The sequence below is a fragment of the Bos indicus x Bos taurus genome, chromosome 3, assembly GCF_003369695.1.
Source record: "Bos indicus x Bos taurus breed Angus x Brahman F1 hybrid chromosome 3, Bos_hybrid_MaternalHap_v2.0, whole genome shotgun sequence".
NCBI lineage: Eukaryota > Metazoa > Chordata > Mammalia > Artiodactyla > Bovidae > Bos > Bos indicus x Bos taurus.
The window spans coordinates 873457-888952 of NC_040078.1; the positions used below are offsets into that span (position 1 = coordinate 873457).

The 15496-nt window shown below is 42.2% G+C and overlaps 1 protein-coding gene across 1 annotated transcript in view; it reads left to right on the forward strand.

Moving 5' to 3' along the window:
* Positions 1 to 15496, forward strand: part of ADCY10 (adenylate cyclase 10) — an 80860-nt gene that overhangs the window by 57092 nt on the left and 8272 nt on the right. The window contains exons 21-29 of the mRNA XM_027526465.1: positions 250 to 319; positions 884 to 1115; positions 3024 to 3131; positions 3643 to 3824; positions 7886 to 8042; positions 11160 to 11364; positions 11443 to 11539; positions 12078 to 12193; positions 13080 to 13197. Coding sequence (XP_027382266.1) covers positions 250 to 319; positions 884 to 1115; positions 3024 to 3131; positions 3643 to 3824; positions 7886 to 8042; positions 11160 to 11364; positions 11443 to 11539; positions 12078 to 12193; positions 13080 to 13197 — 1285 coding nt within the window. The remainder of the gene's footprint in view (positions 1 to 249; positions 320 to 883; positions 1116 to 3023; positions 3132 to 3642; positions 3825 to 7885; positions 8043 to 11159; positions 11365 to 11442; positions 11540 to 12077; positions 12194 to 13079; positions 13198 to 15496) is intronic.

The following is a 15496-nucleotide window of genomic DNA, read 5'->3' on the forward strand; positions in this document are numbered from 1 at the left end:
AGTGGTTAGGACTCACTCGGTGCTTTCACTGACATGGGCTTGGAACTGATATCCTGCAAGCTGCACAGCATGACACGGACCAAAAAGGAAAAGGAAAAAGATGCAAAAGGACTGAGAAATGTAGATCCTGGCTAGGCAACAACAATTTTATTGTGGAAAGGGAACAGGAAGCTTCAGTATACCCCAGACATCTCTGCCACGTGATCATTTCAACGACTGATACAACTCACTTGTTTGTTTATTTTCCAGCTGAAGAAGAGATCACTTTTTCAAGAATAGAGACTTCTAAGAAATCTGAAATATTTTCTGAAAATCTCAGGTACAGTCATCTATAATTGTTTAGAAAGTAGAGCATGAACAGTTGGCATTAAATTCAGACCATTGTTAGAATCATTTGTTTGGTCAGTACTCTGGCTCTTTAAGGCACAAGTCAGAGGGTTATGTTTTAAGTCTAATCAGTCATTATGTAACCGAGCAGGATCGTGGTGGGTCCTTCCCAAGACAGACCGTAGCACCTCACGGCACCCCATGTCCTCTGCTGTATGTAACTCCTCTCTGAAAATACGTAGATAGTAGTATCTGATTCATACTTCCTGAGTTATTTTACAGATGCTAAAACCTACCAAATGGAGGAAATCTACATTAGATTTTCTTTTATTTTCTGTCCACACTGTGTGGCATGTGGGATCTTATTTCCCTGACCAGGGATGGAACCTGAGCTCCCTGCAGTGGAAGCTCAGAGTCTAAACCACTACACCACCAGGGAAGTCCCTACATTAGGTTTTCTTATCTTGCTCTTTTATTTGTTTTAAAAGATAGTTTCATATCAAATCCTATCTATATCTACAAGTTATTACTCCTATTTATTTCTGCATTTGGACAGTTCTGAAGAAATAAGAGAAAAGATCTTGAGTTTCTTTGATAACATTATAACAAAAATGAAGATGTCTGAAGATAATGTCATCCCTTTGGAATCGTGCCAGTGTGAGGAGATCCTAGAGATTGTCATCATGCCTCTGGCTCACCATTTTCTTGCTTTGGAAGAAAACAACAAAGCCTTATATTACTTCCTAGAACTTGTGTCTGCTTATCTCGTCTTGGGTGATAATTATATGGTAAGCTGTTTCTACCCAGATCACCTCCATCCTTGAGACAACTTACAGACCAGAGAGCCATAAGGGAAGCTCTAGTTTTTGTTTTGTTTTGTTTTGTTTATTGCTTCGTGTTCTTGATTCCTGCCAGTAGCCTCTTCCTTTGAAAATCAAATTGCTCAGAGGGCAAATCACCTGAGATTGAAGAAAGTCAGAACAAACCGCAACTACCATTATACATTATATTGCCACCTTTAAAAACTTGCTATGGATTGTCTACCTATATGAGACTCTGGTCTCAACTCTTCAGTTTCAGTAGAGACTTCCTCAGTAATGTCCCAGATGCATTTGCCCTCTGTCTTCCCCAAATATCTGTCAGCACAATACCTGTAGGTCTTTGAATAAGAACAAATCTAGTTTTACTCTTGTGATCTATGAAGGGGCTCACTCACTTTGGTTTTCATGTAATTTGTGCTAAGTTATCATACATACCTTTAGGCTACCAAAGCACTAGTGAATGCTTCTCCAGGATAACTGTAAATAAGTTTCAGGGCAATACGCCCTTAGAAATGTGGGGATTTGATACATATAATTAAATGAAAGAATTCATTGTTAAGTTGGGAAGCCCTGAACCGAATAAAGATAAGCAGGTTTCTGTACTACCAATATTCAGAGCCTTTATATGCTAAGATGCACAGAAATCTCCTGGAGGGTTGGGCTAGGACTGGGACATATTATTTCTCTTAAACTTATTTGACCTTAGATCACTTTTCATAGAGTAGCTGGCTGGACTAAGCTTCCATGAACTCATTTGAGGAAATGTCTTTCTGGGCCTTGCTTCATCTGACTTCCAGCCAGCTTCGGGAAAAGCTTCCCACACCTGAGTAGCCGTGGTTGCCACCCTTCATGCCTGCACTGGTGGACCCATCCAGATTTTATAGTGTGGCCTAATTAACCCCTACAACTTAGATTTATATAAGATTTTTAAATTAAACTATTAAAAACGTCAGTAAGCTCTGGTTCTCTCAAGTATTTTGAAGGAAAGCCTTCAAAATATAATATGTATTTTATACACATATGTGAAGAAGAGGGTGATGTGGCCAGTGAATCCCAGAAAGAGAAGGTTTAGGTAGCCTTGGGGGCCAACTTGCTGAGCCTGTGCTCACCCTCCTCTCACTCTACAGGGAGTGATGAATGTTCAGGAAAACAATGATTGATTGGAAGCAGAGCCTAGAGCAGGGTCCCACAATGTGCCATTTGCATCCCCCTCTCCCAGCATAGAAACCTTGTCTCCCTTTCAGCCTTCTACACATACCACTTAGACTGCATGAGACCTGGGGACGTTGTCTCACCTTATTTTATTCTTCAAGTCTGAGCTTGCCTTTGTGTTCACATGTGCCAAGACACTCTTAATGATGTTTCATTGAAGATGAAGTGACAAAGGTTGTTCAGGGCCTTAACTTTCTCTTCTACCTCCCAAAGATGGCCCTGACCAGAAAAAAAAAAAAATGGAAACAGTCCATGATTCATTCCATAAGTAGAGACTGGCCTTCATGGATGTGGGGATGGTCTCAGGAGCCATGAGAACATGGTTGGAAATAGGGGAGCTGGGGATGGAATTACTCAAAGAGGGAAACTGCCCTGGGAAAACTTCAGGTAAGATGTCTTATATGACAACATGAAGAAAGAAGGAGATTTCTAGATTCATCTTCTAGAATGAGAGATTCAGTGACCAAGATGGACATGAAGGTGATATGTATCTTCAGCAGGAACTTTCTCCACCCCTCCTTTCTGATCAGGGGCTAAAGGTAGAGATGGAATCAGGAGCTGGAGTGGTCCTGACTCTCTTCCTTCAATGGAGTTTGGGGCAATGGCCCCTGTGGTCCTGATCACCGTTGACTCAACATTTTCTGCTCCTTGTGCTGGTTGCAGGCTTATCTATATTTGAATGAGGGAGAGAGGTTGCTGAAAATTCTCAAGAAGGACAAATCTTGGAGTAAGACTTTTGAATGGGCTACCTTTTTTACCCTCAAAGGTCAGGTAAGAAATCATTAGAAACGTGATTAACCTGTTATTTATCACTGGGGCTTTATATAGAAGAAGTCATAGAAGTCATCCCTATACTTTCTACCTCCTCCTCCCATCCTCTGCCACAGATCTTTTCCAAGACTCCAGGATCCCAAGCCCTGGGACTCAAACTTCCTTACCATCAATTTCTGCAGCAAGATCTTCCTTAGCCTCTCAGTGACAGCTTTATGAAATATTTTTTGTAACAACCTCCAAAAAAGGGACAGGAATAAGTAAACATTTTCTCAGAGGTAGATTATGAACAATGAGGATGCAAAATCCTAGTCATTCAACCATCCTTCCACAGATATATCCAAGAAACATTTCAGATTATGCCAAGCACAGGAGGATTTTGTTCCTGGGCTTTAAATTACTTAAAAAAAAAAAAAAAAAGATTCCTAAATTAAGTATTTTTGGAACATATAAACCAAGCTTGGAATAATTGCCTTTTTCTTTCCTTTCTTCCCCTTTCTTCTCCTTCTAGGTCTGTTTCAACATGGGCCAGATGGTGCTTGCCAAAAAAATGCTGAGGAAGGCTCTGAAGTTCCTCAATAGAATCTTTCCTTACAACTTAATCTCCTTGTTTCTCCAGACTCGGGTTGAAAAAAACAGACACTTTCATTATGTGAATCAGAATCAACAGGCCCAAGAGAGCTCACCTCCAGGGTAAGGAAAGAGCTGCAGAGAGCTAGGGGTCTCATCTCACTCCCCAGAAGGAGAGAGACCTGCACATAGTCCAGCAGTCCCCAAAGAGCGGGCCTCTAACAGGCGTGAGGAGTCCAGGTGGCTTGCTAGTGAGGGAGAGGTGGCGGGCTCCCAGGCCAGGGCTGGGTTGCCTCAGAACAACTTAACAGGCAGCTTTTGCCAAAGGAGTTCAGGTGACAAAAACGTAAAGGAGCCCTTTGCAAGATGAGCTCCAGTGCCTCCCCTACTCGTCTCACCCACTAACCCCTTGGCCATCCATGTTTCAATGGGAATCTGTACCACCTGTTCCTAGAGCCTCGGTCAAAAGTCATCTTCCAATTCAGTGCTAAAACCCTGGGTATTGTCCCTGCCCCAGAGAAAAATGGCAGGTCCTGAAGACATCTGCTAAAATTCAAAATGGCCCATCCATTTTTGTATCTCCATTGATAGAAAATCTGTGGGTTACAGAGGGTATCTATCGATCAAGATTATACCATTAAGATCTGTACATTTCAACATGTAAATTTTATCTATAAAAGAACTACAAAGAATAATGAGGTGGTGTAGAGGAGGGATACAGTGAGTAAGATAACAGATGCAATGATAATGTTGATAGTTGTTGGAGCTGAATGCTGGGTATATGTACCTCATATTTTTCTGTTTTATTGTGTATGTTTAAAATTTTCCACATCAAACTTTTTATAATATATTCTACCTACCTAGGAAAAGACCAAAAGAGGTGTCATCTAGGTGGGGATCTGGAGAACTGACAGATGATCTGTTCCACCCCGGGAGAGGCCGGTAGCAATATTCCTACAGGTTCTGCGGCTGCTGCTGCTGCTGCCAAGTCGCATCAGTCATGTCTGACTCTGTGCGACCCCCATAGACGGCAGCCCACCAGGCTCCTCTGTCCCTGGGATTCTCCAGGCAAGAACACTGGAGTGGGTTGCCATTTCCTTCTCCAATGCATGAAAGTGAAAAGTGAAAGTGAAGTCGCTCAGTCGTGTCTGACTCCTAGCGACCCCATGGACTGCAGCACAGCAGGTTCTGCCTGAGATACAAATACCTATATCTATGAGCAAATGGCTGAAATCCTTTTGCAACCTCACCAAAAACTGCCTTCCCCAGTTTCCTGAAAGTGTTCTCTTGACTGGGGTAGGGTGGAGGGGGACAGGGTTGGAAATGAGGTGGAGCTGAGCCCCTTTGCAGGTTGGAATCGGGCTCCTGAGAATCTAAAGCCTGCTGCCTCACAGGATGCCAGGGGAGAGAGGGGCAGGGAGAGGCTCAGTAGAGATCTCTCTGAGAGATAAGAGAGAATTGAAATTTGGGTCACAGAGAGTTGTCAGATGAAATAAAGGATGCCTAGTTAAATTTGAAGTTCAGATCAATAATGAATGATTTTTTTGTTTAGTATACATTATATCACACAAGATACTTAAGGCATAGGCATTTTAAAAGAATTATTTTGAAATTCAGATTTAACTCAGCATCCTATATTTTCATTCCCTAAATCCAATAAGCCTAATATACAGCCCCATTTTGTAAAAGGAATAAGAAGCTCCTGCACAAGAGGAGTGGAGAAGGCAATGGCACCCCATTCCAGTACTCTTGCCTGGAAAATCCCATGGATGGAGGAGCATGGAAGGCTGCGGTCCATGGGGTCGCTGAGGGTCGGACATAACTGAGCGACTTCACTTTCACTTTTCACTTTCATGCATTGGAGAAGGAAATGACAACCCACTCCAGTGTTCTTGCCTGGAGAATCCCAGGGACGGGGGAGCCTGGTGGGCTGCCGTCTATGGGGTTGCACAGAGTCGGACATGACTAAAGTGACTTAGCAGTAGCAGCAGCAGCACAAGAGGAGAAGGTGAAAAATTGATGATCAGGAAGAAAGTACAGAGCTTAAAATGCTCTCCAGTCAAAAGGTTCTCATCTCAAAAATAAGGACACAAAGAAATACCTTTAATGTCAGAGTTTCCATAGCTTCATGAACTCCCTGTTAAAAGGGATTTTTACATTCTCCATGTTTCCTTAGAACCTTTAAAAAATAATTTCCACAACAGAATGAATGTCGTCAGTGTTACTGAACTGAGAGTACCTGGAGTTCTTCATTAAGAATCTCTAGGATAGGGACTGCCCTGCTGGTCCGGTGTCTAAGACCCTGTATCCCAGTGCAGGGGGGCCTGGGTTTGATCCCTGGTCACGGAACTAGATCCCACGTGCTACAGCTAAACTAAGACCATGTACAGCCAAATGAATATTCTTTTTTTTTTTTTAAGAATCTCTAGGATATCTTTATTCCTTCTCAACTTTACTTAAGATCTCTTTTTTGATAGTTATTTATAATTATATTTTGTTTTCTTGGCTTTGTTAAATTACTAATATTGTAGCCAGTTTAGGGTCCCATTTTTATCACAAACAGAAAAGATCGGGGGCTACATTATCAATTAAATGATTTGTGGAGGCTGAGACTGAGTCCCCAAACATTCTCGGTAGGTGGTCAGTCATCCTTTCCTTGAATAATTCCAGCACAGGAAGTTCACCATCTCCTGCAGCATTCCACCCCATAGTCAGAATGTGTCTTAGTCCCTCTGGACTGCTATGACAAAGTGCCACAGGCTGGGTAGCTTATTAACAGCAGACTATTGCTCACAGTTGTGGAGGCCGGGAGTCTGAGGCCCTAGTGGCAGTACAGTGAGGCCAGGCCCTCTTAAGACTTCTTGTCATATCCACACTTGATGAAAAGGCGCCAGGAACTTTTATAAGAGCTCTAATCCCATTCAAGAGGGTTCCGAGAATCATAACCTAATCGTGTCCTAAAGGCCCTGCTACTAATCCTGTTACTTTTTAGGAGTTAGAATTCAAACTTGGGGGGATGAATTCAGACCACAGCAGAATGGATTTGTGTAAAGTACTCATTTCATTTGTTGAGCTAAGACCTAGGTCCTGACAGCAGTGTGTATAGGAAATGACACACTGGACTGGCTAGGCTGGAGGTGGAGCTGCAGTCCTGGCACTGTTACATTCTAGCTCTGTTACTTTTACTTAATTACTTAACCTGAGTCTCACTCTCTGCTTATGTAAAATGGGGTTAATTATTCCTTCCTTTCTTATGGAGTCATCCTCAGACACAAATGAGATAAAATTATATAAATGTGCTTTTTAAATAATTTCACTTAAATGGCAGTGACCTGACAGGGGCCAGGTCTTATATATAACTAAATTATAAATAAATTTATAGATGTAAATAAAATGATTTACATCTGTGCTCTTACATATAAATAAATTATCTTAATCATCACAAAGCATTATGGTTTCCATTGTGCAGTGGAGAAAATGGGCTTCATAAAAACTAATATGCATGTACAACAAGGTCCTACCGTATAGCACAAGGAAATATATTCAATATTCTGTGATATATCACAATGGAAAAGAATATTTTAAAAAATAATGTATATATGTGTGTGTGTGATTGAATCAGTGCTATACAGCAGATATTAACACAACATTTGTAAATCAACTGTACATCAATAAAAAATATTGCTTGCTGAAACTGAAAAAAGATTAATGTGCATGTTAATTTACATGTAGGGCTTCCTTGATAGCTCAGTTGGTAAAGAATCTGCTGGCAATGGAGGAGACCCCGGTCTGATTCCTGGGTTGGGAAGATCCACTGGAGAAGGGATAGGCTACGCATTCCAGTATTCTTAGGCTTCCCTGGTGGCTCAGCTTGTAAAGAATTTGCCTGCAATGAGGGAGACCTGGGTTCCATCCCTGGGTTGCGAAGATCCCCTAGAGAAGGGAAAGACTACTCATTCCAGTGTTTGGGCCTGGAGAATGTCTGTCCATGGGGTCGCAAAGAGTCGGACACAACATGTAAACTTAATTTTAAGTTTAATTTTAAGTTTAAGTAAGGGAAACAGGCCTCAAACTCAAGTCTATTCAGACCCCCACGCCGGTACTGAGGACTCTGCACCTGTGCTTCCCTCAAGAATGTTGGTGATGATACCTTTTTCTTTTGTCCCGTGTGTATCCTTTAATAGGAAGAAGAGGCTGGCACAGCTTTACCAGCAAACCACTTGTTTCTCCTTGCTGTGGCAAATCTATAGCTTAAATTTTTTTTTCCACTACAAGTATTATTGTCACCTGGCAGCTCTGATGCAAGTGAATACTGCACTGGAAACTCAAGATGATTTCCAGGTAGGGTATTTTTATAGCTGCTTTTTATATATCTGAATCTCACTTGGAGAGAAAAGCCGGATGAAATCCAATCAAAATTCAAAATAATGAAGGTATAATAAAAGCCTTCCAGGCTGAATTGTTCTGCCGAGGCCTACAGTTGTCAAACATTTTGATCCCAGAATCCCCTTATACTTTTAATAATTGAGGACCTCCAATAGCTTTTTATGGGCTTCCCAGGTGGCTCAGTGGTTAAAGAATACGCCTGCAATGCAGGAGATGCAGGAGACATAGGTTTATCCCTGGGTCGGAAACATCCCCTGGAGAAGGGCATGGTAACTCACCCCAGTATTCTTGCCTAGAGAATCCCATGGACAGAGGAGCCTGGTGGACTGCAGTCCACAGGGTCATAAAGAGTCGGAAGTGACTGAGCATGCATGCAATAGCTTTTTATGTGGGTTTGTATATTTCTATGGGTTTATGTACTTTTATATGGGTTCATACATTTATATAGGTTGTATCTACTGATATTGCTATATGTGAAACAAAAACTGAGGTACTTTAAAAATATTTTGGGGGGACTTCCCTGGCAGTCCAGTGGTTAAAACTCCATGCTTCCACTGCAGGAGGCACAGGTACCATCCCTGGTCAAGGAACCGGAATCCTACTTAAAAAAAAAAAAATTAAAGAAAATAAACCAATGACACATGAATATAATGAACATTTTCATTGGAAAAAAATGCTATTTCCCCAAACAAAAAATTTAGTGAGAATGGCATGTATTACATTTTTGCAAATACCTTAATGTCTGATTTCACAGAGGACAGGCTAAAATCTCAATCTGCTTCTATCTTCACTTCATTGTAATGTCACCTGATTCTCTCCTGGAAAACTCCACATTGTACACATAAGAGGATGAAGGTGAAAAAGAAAATGTAAAAGGATAATTCTTTTTAAAAAGATAAAATCATTCGTCCAAAGGTTAGGACTCTGTGCTCGCACCTCTCACTGCCTCAGCTCAATCCTTGGTCAAGGAACTAAAATCCCATAAGCTGCACAAAATGGCCAAAACAAAAAAAATGTAAAAGAGCACACATCAAAGATTTTATTGAGCTCATTAAAATTAGTGAGAGAACTAGTAAGACGTTACAACTGGTTCCCAGGAGAATTTAATTTACGAATGTATGCAAAACTAGTCAAGCCACAGAGCAGGAATAAAATCACTTATATTCCACCAAACATTTATATTTCTATGAAAAAGAATCATTTACATCACTACCAGTTTTCTATAGTATACAGAATTGTAAAGTAGCCCAATGACAGTGAAAAGCAGAGATTACCTTGGTAAGTAAGCTGGACAGGACACATTTTGATTTTGTTTTGTTTTATTTTGGCCCATTTCAAATTCTTTCACTATTTTTCCTGACCCAAATCTCTTGATGTTATGCGATTCGCTTTGATCTCTTCACACCCTGAGTTCCTAGAATGGTGTCTGCCATGTAGTAGGTACTCAACAAATATTTTTTTTGAATGAAATGTTTTACTTCTCCTTCATCCTTGGGGCTATCTCCTAAAAGTGTGGTGGAGTAAGGGGCAGGGAAGACATAAAAGGGAAAAGTCATAATTGGAAAGTGAATCAAAAGATGCTTGTTAACAACATGGCTGTGACCGAGGCCAGAAGAGGAGGGAAAATCTCCCCTGGGTGTTCAAAGCAGATGAGGTGCTCTGTGTAGGATAACAGTGAGAAAGAACGGGTACCAGGAGAGTAGTTTCCAGGGCTTCCCCAGTGGTCCAGTAGTTAAGAATCTGCCTGCCATCGCAGGGGCCATGTGTTCAATCCCTGGTCTGGGAAGAGTCCACATGGAGCAGAGCCAGTTAAAGCCCACGGGCCACAGCTACTGGAGCCGATGTTCCTAGAGCTTGGACTCCACAAGAGACGCCCCGGCAACAGAAGCCAGTACACTGCAACGTGGAATAGCCCCTGCTCACCACAGCTAGAGAAAGTGCACACACAGCAACCAAATGTTCATAAAGACAAAAAATAGTAGTAAAAAATACAAGAAAATAATTATTTAAGAAAAGACCGAGAGAGAAGTTTCTAGGACTCGACAATGTATCTGTAGTGTGACTACTAGCAAATCACATAACCTGTAGCTTTATATTTTCCTCATAAAGTGAAGCAGTTGGCCTCAATTCTCTTGGCCCAAATCTGAGAAGAACTAAGCTTTATTACAGATTTGATTTTCCATTTGCCCAACAATTCTCTTTCTCTCACCTCCCCGCCCCGTTTCCTCCCTACTGGCCGCATTATCTTGAAACTCGTTCTAAACGAGGAATAAAGGAATTCCCTAAATGCCTCCAGACCATTCTACCATGTGAGGTTCTGCCTTTCTTCTCTTTGTATTTTTCAAAATAGTTTATATGTATTCTGAGCTTTGTGGGAGTTTTGGTGTTTTTCTTTTTAGTAGTAAACTGTGTCTGTAGCAGGGACTCTCTTCAGCCTTCTCTAAACATTTCTATCTTGGAGTAACTTTATCATTTTTAAAGAGCTGTTTAAAGAGTAACAAACTTCTCATACATCTTCCAATTAAGTTCAGAACTAATCCTTACTTTTTTTTTGAAAGCAAACAAAACCAAATCAACCTTTCTTTATTAAATAACGAAACTAATACATGCTTGTTATAACACTAAACATCACAGAAATGCATAAAATAAAAAGTTCCTCAAATCTTTCCTCCAACTGCAACAAATAGGTAAACTGCTTTTTACAATTTGGAATAAATCCTTCCAGGCCTTCTGGTATGCAGTCCTATATCCACATATATAAGCTATGGCATTTATTTTTCACAAAAATTCAAGTTCTTATATTTTGTCAAGGACTCTCTATGGGCAAAAGGGGCCATTGAGCTTGTCTTATATAGTTCATGTTTAATGCATGAACTCATGCATTAAACTGCAGGAACTCAGCTTAATTTCTGTATCTAAGCCCATGGTTTGGTCAAATGTCCAGCTCCATTCCTAAACTCAATGAATCCATGTTTACTGGCAGATATTGGGTGATATCCTGGTCTTTCTGCTTTGGGTTCCATCTAAGTCTTGCCCCATGTCTCCTCCTTTCCTCCACTGCTGCCATTTCAGATCATTAAGGCCTACCTGGACTATTCGCTGTACCAACATCTAGCTGGCTACCAGGACGTGTGGTTCAAATACGAGGTCATGGCCATGAAGCAGATCTTCAACCTCCCCCTGAAACGCGAGGGCGTTGAAATCATGACCTATGTGGCCGATAGGCTTGGTTACATCAAGCTCCTAATGGGTCAGTTGGACTTGGCCATTGACTTAGGTAAGGGCTGGCTGGTCAAGAAAGGGCATGCAAATACAGGTAATAACCAGAACTATACTGGAATTGTTTTGTTCCCAGGTTCTCGAGCCCACAAGATGTGGTCATTGCTTCGGAATCCCAATAAACACTATCTGGTCCTCTGCTGGCTTTGTAAATCCCTCTTCTTGAAAAACAGGTATTTATCTCAAGGAACTTTCCAAAATGAGAGGAAGAAAGATATACTTATGGAATGTTCTGGATTTACTTAACCCTGGCCATAGGATGGGGAAGGGAGTAGGGTTTACCAAAAGCTGGTGTAACCAATGATCACCACCCTTTGGAAGTCACTGCTCTCTCACAGAACTCGTTCCCAGGCACCATATCTACTCTGGTTGTTCTGGCCAGTAACTGGGCCAGACAGTCACCCCAGTGTGTGGGGATCAGGCCTCCAGCACTGCCAGGGGGCAGAAAGGGAACACTCTCATAGGAGAGGCAAATGCCCAGAGAAGAGCCAAGACCAGAGGCCCAGGACAAGTTGGTCTGACTCTGGCCACCCTCATAGAGAGGTCTATGAAAGAACAATTGAACAGAGTCAATTTGAGATTTAGGAGTAGGTTTGAAGTCTGTTTCAGGATTGTATTTGGTTCTGCATTACTGGGCAGGACTGAGACCAGAACTGAACTTCCTTCTCTCCCCCCACCATTTTTTAATCCTACCACCTTTTTTTTTCATAGGTACAAGCAGCTGATCCAGGTTCTGGGGTGGCTGTGGGATCTTTCTGTAGCAGAAGACCACATCTTCAGCAGGGCGTTTTTCTATTTTATTTGCTTGGATATCATGCTTTATTCTGGTGAGCATGACCTTGGAATTTATGAGAACTGGGGATCCAGGGGACTCGTGTTGGTGTGGTGTGGCAGCAGTCAGGGCAGGGGTATTGAGACCTGTGGGTTTCTGGCTGGAAAGACATACAGGAAAGGGAAGGGGAGAACCTGGTGTTATGAGCTAAGGAGCCATCTAGAAAGTGCAAGGATTATAAAGGACCAAGAAGAAAGAAAGTTTAGAATTTAAGCTGCCAGTTAATGTGTCAGATCATTCGTCATGCAGTGATAGTGATCGTGACCGATGGTGTCTTACTATGTACCTTCCACTAGCATATTTAATTTTTAACAGGATATACTTAGAGATTTCATGCTTTAAAGTGAAGGACAGGGCTGCTAATGCTAAGGGTTTCATTCACTGGTAGCTGTTGGTGATTTGGAAAACTAGTTCTTCTCTGATAATCTTCAGGTTATACCAGGCAGGCAGTGTGCATATTAAACCAGAGCTGGCAACCTGGGCATTCTTTTTCCCACCTGTATTTTCAAAAGGGGATGCAGCTATTGCTGCCAGCAGGGGAAATGTGGATGGGCAGATTGAGAAGTCCCAGGCTGCACTGAGGCTGATTCCTTAGATGCAAGCAGGGAGGTTGGTTTAACTCCCACTTCTGCCTGGTTGACACTCTGTACTTGTAAGTGATATGCATAAACTTCCACAAAAGCAGAAACTCGGCAAACGCAGGGTAGTGCGGCCACCTGGTTGTTGCAATCGACGGGGCCCTTTGGACTCATGAAGGAAGCAGAGATTGAGACCTCTCCTCACAGTGGGAACTATTCTGGGAGTTACTAGGCCAGAAAGATGATGATACCCCTCCACTCTCAATCTACCAGCCAAGCTCTCCTGTTTCTCTTTTATTTAAGGCTTTGTTTATAGACCCTTTGAAGAGTGTTTGCAATTCATACACCAAAATGAAGACAACAGACTCCTCAAATTCCAAAGTGGAATGCTCCTGGGACTTTACTCGTGTATCGCTATCTGGTAACACTGTGTTGCATAACACTAAATTGCCAAATTTGAAAATGTTGGATCCTGGAAGAGTTCTATGAGATTTGCTAAAAAGAAAGGGAAAGTAATTTTTAACACAGATTGAAGGTGACAGAGCAGATTTACTCAGAAAGGCACCTTGGGGATTACCTAGTTCATCCCCCTCAACCAAGGCCAGAACAGTGATACTACTTAAATTGTATTCAGTGAAACAAACACTTATCTCATACAAAGCATGTTGTGTTAATACAGAGACCTATAAGAAAAGAGTACTTGCTTCTGAGAAGTGTTGGGATTTGAGGGAGACTAATATATAGCACACTCACCCCCTCCCCACCCCCAAGATGGAATCGTAATCACTGTTGATAGAGTCCATGTTGGAGGACATGGCTTATGTCTGCAGAGAGGTGAGCTTCTTGATATTGAACCTCAGGATTAGACTTCCCTATCAGCAGTAAGAAGTTCTGGAAAACTCTGCCCCTTCTCCACCTCATTAAGGCAGGTAGTACCATGCTACCTGTGTGGGCACCAGGCTCTCACTGGGTCTCAAGATGAAAGAGAGCTGCTGCTACTGCTGCTGCTAACTCGCTTCAGTCGTGTCCGACTCTGTACGACCCCATAGACGGCAGCCCACCAGGCTCCTCTGTCCATGGGATTCTCCAGGCAAGAACACTGGAATGGGTTGCCATTTCCGCCTCCAATGCATGAAAGTGAAAAGTCAAAGTGAAGTCGCTCAGTCGTGTCCGACTCCTAGTGACCCCATGGACTGCAGCCTACCAGGCTCCTCCGTCCATGGGATTTTCCAGGCAAGAGTACTGGAGTGGGGTGCCATTGCCTTCTCCAGAAAGAGAGCTACACCTGCCTAATTCCTGTCCCAAAGTCACCAGCCAGCTAAGTCACTCCTTACCACTGGAGGTGTGAGTGAGGCAGGGAAAGAAATGGAGAGTTTTGCACCAGTGGTGCTCCCTCACATGGAAGGATGCTTCAGGAGGGTGGAATAAGCAGGCCTCCTACCCCATTAACCCATTAAGCCATTAACCGGCTAAAGCTTCATCTTTTAACCCATACATTTTAAACTCAGTAGGGCTGCAACTATGACCTTAGCTTCAAGGAAGTAGATTAATAGTAAGGCTCCAGAACATTAACTAAATTACTGCCACAGCCATCCCCAAGACTTAAAAGTTATTCCCTATTCCACTTCCCATCTCAAATTATATAAGCAGTCATGTGGGCTTCCCTCATAGGTCAGTTGGTAAAGAATCCGCCTGCAATGCAGGAGACCCCAGTTCAATTCCTGGTTTGGGAAGATCTGCTGGAGAAGGGATAGGTTACCCACTCCAGTACTCTTGGGTTTCCCTTGTGGCTCAGCAGGTAAAGAATCTGCCTGCAATGCAGGAGACCTGGGTTCAATCCCCATTGGGAAAATCCCCTGGAGAAGGGACACCCACTCCAGTAGTCTAGCCTGGAGAATTCCATGGACAGGATCCTGGCAGGCTACAGTCCATGGGTTTGTAAAGAGTCAGACATGACTAAGCGACTTTCACACACACTTCCCATCTCAAATTATATATGCAGTCATGTAGTCCAATATTTAGAGATTTTATGATGTTAAATGACAATGCAAAGACATTCCTATATAAAGTGCCACAGACTAGAGCAGTTTCATATTCAAATAGAAATTTCCTTTTATTATAAAACTCATTGGGAGAAATTAAAATCCAAAAATTTGGATTTAAAATTTAATTTAATTTACACTTTGCTAGCTAAAGTCTAAAGTAATAGAAGTCCAAAGTCAAATTAATTTGCACATGTGAGTTAAAGTTCAAGGAATCTAAAATTCAAAAATCACATTAATTTCTTATTCTACTCTATCTTCCCTGAGGAGTTCTTGCAACAACTGTAGCTTAAGACAATACTGCTCCCACTTTATGGGCATAAGAATCATCTGGAGAGTCCATTAACTCAGATTTCTGGTCCCATCCCCAGAGTGTCTGATTCAGCAGATCTAGATTGGACCAGAGAGCTTGCATGTCTAAGAAGCACTCAGGTGATGCTGACGATTCCTTTCTATGGTCCACACTTTGAGTAGTGTTAGCCTAGGCTCTCTCTCTTTAGAATCTCTCTCTTTGCTCTGTTTCACTTTTTAACATTTTTTTCCCTTGGCCACATTGCACAGCTGGCAGGATCTTAGTTCCCTGACCAGGGATTGAATTGGGGCCCTCAGCAGTGGAAGCACAGAGTCCTAACCACTGGACCACCAGGGAGTTCCCTCATTTTTTAGAGTCAGAGAGTT